The sequence below is a fragment of the Oncorhynchus keta genome, chromosome 12 (genome assembly GCF_023373465.1).
Source record: "Oncorhynchus keta strain PuntledgeMale-10-30-2019 chromosome 12, Oket_V2, whole genome shotgun sequence".
NCBI classification, from domain to species: domain Eukaryota; kingdom Metazoa; phylum Chordata; class Actinopteri; order Salmoniformes; family Salmonidae; genus Oncorhynchus; species Oncorhynchus keta.
In genome coordinates, this window is record NC_068432.1 from 1,100,001 (window position 1) to 1,105,000 (window position 5,000).

The 5,000-nt window shown below is 49.2% G+C and overlaps 1 protein-coding gene across 11 annotated transcripts in view; it reads left to right on the forward strand.

Annotated features, from left to right (window-relative positions):
- Nucleotides 1-5,000, forward strand: part of LOC118391746 (transcription factor COE1) — a 177,581-nt gene that overhangs the window by 119,487 nt on the left and 53,094 nt on the right. For 8 of the 11 annotated variants that reach the window (XM_052457588.1, XM_052457586.1, XM_052457590.1 and 5 more), the window contains exon 8: nucleotides 2,657-2,798. In XM_052457588.1, the coding sequence (XP_052313548.1) occupies nucleotides 2,657-2,798 (142 nt within the window). The remainder of the gene's footprint in view (nucleotides 1-2,656; nucleotides 2,799-5,000) is intronic. The other 3 variants (XM_052457589.1, XM_052457596.1, XM_052457593.1) reach the window with 1 other exon arrangement.

The following is a 5,000-nucleotide window of genomic DNA, read 5'->3' on the forward strand; positions in this document are numbered from 1 at the left end:
TTCAAGAGAGGCAGGAGCCTCTTGAAGCTGCAGAGCAATTGAAACGAGAGGCTCTTCTGAGCTCCAGGGGAGTCCCCCTAGCCCAGCCCAGCTTAGCCCAGTCCAGCCCGGTTTCTATTGGCCCCACAGTAATGGCACTCAGCAGCAGCACAGCACAGTTCGCTACTACAGCAACCCATTAGCTGCCTCCCATTGTCTCTGGGCACTCGAGTGAGGGACGCTTTTAATTAAATTAATCTGCATGTCAGTCTATCAGCCAGTGGTCCCGGGGCCCAGGGAGAGAGGGAGCGAGGGAGCGAGGGAGAGAGAGGGAGCGAGGGAGCGAGGGAGAGAGAGAGAGCGATATAAAGACACACAAACACACAGCACAGGAGGACATGCTGCAGGACTTTGATAAAGACACGGGGGACCGAGAGACGTGTGTGTGTGTGGAGGGGTGTGTGTTTGTGTGTGTTCATTAGCACAAAGAAAGGGGTGGATTCAAGAGGAGGGAGCAGCACAATCCCAGCCCCACTGATAGAGGAGGGGTGCTGGGGGGAAGCAGGAAGTGTGGAGTTAAAGGAAACACTGTCTGTGTTTGTTGGTGATGAGGGTCTGTGTTTGTTTGGATTAGAAGCATGTTGTTGTTTCTTGTCCAGTGCTGCAGTTTTCTCTCGCAGCACAGGGAGAATGTGAACAAACACAGACATACAGTTGAAGTCGGAAATTTACGTACACTTAGGTTGAAGTCATTTCCTAACCACTACACAACAGATTATTTCACTTATAATTCACTGTGGCACAAATCAAGTGGGTCAGAATTGTACGTACACTAAGTTGACTGTGCCTTTAAACAGCTTGGAAAATGCCAGAAAATGATGTCATGGCTTTAGAAGCTTCTGATAAGCTTTTTTTTTTTTTTACATAATTTGAGTCAATTGGAGGTGTCCCTGTGGATGTATTTCAAGGCCTACCTTCAAACCCAGTGCCTCTATGCATGACATCGTGGGAAAATCAAAAGAAATCAACCAAGACCTCAACCATCATACCACTCAGGAAGGAGACGCGTTCTGTCTCCTAGAGATTAACGTACTTTGGTGCGAAAAATACAAATCAATCCCAGAACAACAACAAAGGACCTTGTGACGATGTTGGAGGAAACAGGTACAAAAGTATCTATATCCACAGTAAAACGAGTCCTATATCGACATAACCTGAAAGGCCACTCAGCAAGGAAGAAGCCACTGCTCCAAAATTGCCATAAATAAGCCAGACTACGGTTTGAAACTGCACATGGGGACAAAGATCGTACTTTTTGGAAAAATGTCCTCTGGTCTGATGAAACAAAATAGAACTGTTTGGCCATAATGACCATCATTATGTTTGGAGGAAAAAGGGGGAGGCTTGCAACCCGAAGAACACCATCCCAACCGTGAAGCACGGGGGTGGCAGCATCATGTTGTGGAGGTGCTTTGCTGCAGGAGGGACTGGTGCACTTCACAAAACAGATGGCATCACGAGGAGGAAAATGATGTGGATATATTGAAGCAACATCTCAAGACATCAGTCAGGAAGTTAAAGCTTGGTCGCAAATAGTTCTCCCAAATGGACAATGACCCCAAGCATACTTCCAAAGTTGTGGAAAATGGCTTAAGGACAACAAAATCAAGGTGTTGGAGTGGCCATCACCAAGCCCTGACCTCAATCCTATAGAACATTTGTGGGCAGAACTGAAAAAGCGTGTGCGAGCAAGGAGGCCTACAAATCCCATTGAAAATGTGTGAACAGAATTTGTGGACACCAGCTCTGTCAGGAGGAATGGGCCAAAATTCACCAACTTATTGTGAGAAGCTTGTGGAAGGCTATTCGAAACGTTTGATCCAAGTTAAACAATTTCAAGGCAATGCTACCAAATACTAATTGAATGTATGTAAACGTCTGACCCACTGGGAATGTGTTGAAAGAAATTAAAGCTGACCTAAATCATTCTCTCTGCTATTATTCTAACATTTCACATTCTTAAAACAAAGTGGTGATCCCAACTGACCTAAGACAAGGAATTTTTACTTGGATTTAATGTTGGGAATTGTGAAAAACGGAGTTTAAATGTATTTGGCTAAGGTGTATGTAAACTTCCGACTTCAACTGTACATGTATGTCGACAGAGAACATTTACATTTACATTTAAGTCATTTAGCAGACGCTCTTATCCAGAGCGACTTACAAATTGGTGCATTCACCTTATGACATCCAGTAGAATAGTCACTTTACAATAGTGCATCTAAATCTTAAAGGGGGGGGAGGGGGGTGAGAAGGATTACTTATCCTATCCTAGGTATTCCTTAAAGAGGTGGGGTTTCAGGTGTCTCCGGAAGGTGGTGATACACACTGTCTTTCTCAACACAATGGCCTTATATGAAAATCCAATAATAATGCAGATGAAGTCCTAGTTGTTCATTATCGAAAATGTGTAAATATGCTATCGGAGTTACAGGATTCACATGACATGTTGTCCAGATTGTCCTTGTATCACTCTACTGGTCTAGTTTGAGGTTGTAGATGCAATGCTCTGATCTGGAGGGTAAACTATACTTTCCAGTGTTGACACCCTGGTACTGAGTTAGATCTGTCCTAATATCCTAACCTTTGAACTCTCTGTGTGTGTAACTATGTCCAGGTGGTGGTGTCTACTACGGTCAGTGTGGATGGACATGTCCTGGCGGTCTCTGACAACATGTTTGTCCACAACAACTCCAAACACGGCCGCCGGGCTCGTAGGCTGGACCCCTCGGAAGGTACGCCATCATACCTGGAACATGGTAGGCACCCTCTCACTTTTCTACTGTACGGCTGTCTGTCTCTCAGTCTGTCTGTCTGGTCTGACCGTCCGTCTGTCTGTCAGTCAGTCAGTCTACAGTATATCAGTCTGAGTCTCTGTCTCTCTGTGTGCGTCTGTCTGTCAGTCAGTCTACAGTATATCAGTCTGAGTCTCTGTCTCTGTGTGTGTGTCTGTCTGTCTGTCTGTCAGTCAGTCAGTCTACAGTATATCAGTCTGAGTCTCTGTCTCTCTGTGTGCGTCTGTCTGTCAGTCAGTCTACAGTATATCAGTCTGAGTCTCTGTCTCTGTGTGTGTGTCTGTCTGTCTGTCAGTCAGTCAGTCTACAGTATATCAGTCTGAGTCTCTGTCTCTCTGTGTGTGTCCGTCTGTCTGTCAGTCAGTCAGTCTACAGTATATCAGTCTGAGTCTCTGTCTGTCTGTCTGTCTGTCTGTCTGTCTGTCTGTCTGTCTGTCTGTCTGTCTGTCTGTCTGTCTGTCTGTGTCAGGGATAGCTCTGCTATTGTCACACGGAGAAGAAGCAGTCTTCCTCTAGTAGTAGAGCAAAGATAAAGATATTAACATGTTATCTGACTGGATGGGTTTGTGGCATGAACACTAACAGTAGCCAAATGTCCCCTCCATTCATCTCCCTCTGTCCAGGGGCAGGGTGGAGGAGGCAGGGTGGCAGGGTGGCAGGGTGGGGGAGGCAGGGTGGCAGGGTGGGGGAGGCAGGGTGGCAGGGTAGGGAGGCAGGGTGGCAGGTGGGGGAGGCAGGGTGGCAGGGTGCTCGGAGGCAGGGTGGCAGGGTGGGGGAGGCAGTGTGGCAGGGTGGGGGAGGCAGGGTGGCAGGTTGGGGGAGGCAGGGTGGCAGGGTGGGGGAGGCAGGGTGGCAGAGTGGGGAGGCAGGGTGGCAGGGTGGGGGAGGCAGGGTGGCAGGGTGGCAGGGTGGGGGGAGGCAGGGTGGCAGGGTGGGGGAGGCAGGGTGGCAGCATGGTCGGAGGCAGGGTGGGGGTGGCAGGGTGGGGGAGGCAGGGTGGCAGGGTGGGGGAGGCAGGGTGGCAGGGTGGGGGAGGCAGGGTGGCAGGGTGGGGGAGGCAGGGTGGCAGGGTGGGGGAGGCAGGGTGGCAGGGTGGGGGAGGCAGGGTGGCAGGGTGGTCGGAGGTAGGGTGGCAGGGTGGGAAAGGCAGGGGGGGTAGAGGAGAGCCACAGCACAGGGAGCCTGTCAGATCGCATGCTCCTGCACTTTATTATCTTATGATTAAATATGTACCAGGGCCAGACGAGACACACACACACGTAAAACACACATGTAAAACACACAAGTAAAACACACACGTAAAACACACACGTTCACACGCAGCTCACCCATGCGTACGGCGCTACACAGGGGTGAAGGGATCCCTTTGTGCGCTCAGCATGCATAAACACACAAGAACATTTACCAGTGTGTTTCCTGTATCACAGGCAGACGATGGTGTGCAGTGAGAGGTACAGTAGGAACATGGTTGAGTCTCAGCCCACTCCCCTTCTCCACATGCGTTCAGTGGTGCAGAGGAAGGGAGTCTCATTAGTACACTAACCTGTCTCACTGGTCAGGGAGGGGATGGGGACAGATCTGTGTAAATCAACTTCTCCTACATTGGAATAAAGATCCTCAAAAGCAACCTGCTTCTCCAGTGCCAGGGTTCCTGCGTGTTATTCTCTGTACACCACAGTTATGTTAACCTGGGTGCCAGTCTGTTTCTGCTCTCTTGCCAACTCCTTCGTTTTGCTTGGGAATGACTATGGAGAAGACAAAAGCACAAACAGATCTGGGACCAGGCTATAGTTATATTGGTTGCTTTGATGCAACACAATAGGCTGAAGAGGATGCGCTTCAGTGCCCTGACAGGTGATTGGTTCACATGGTTGATTGGTTTGTTTTATTTATCCTCCTCTGTTACAGAAGAGACACGGCATGTTTTCCCAGATGATGAAAAACCATATGTGTTAATGTTAACGTAGGCCTGGTTGTCAGGGAGTTGTCAGGGAGTTGTCAAGGCGTTGTCAGGGCAGATCTACCTCGAGACATGGTGATGAGACACGCACACACGCACGCGCACACACACACACACACACGCACGCACGCACGCACGCACGCACGCACGCACACACACACACACACACACACACACACACACACGGCCATATGCATCACAATGGA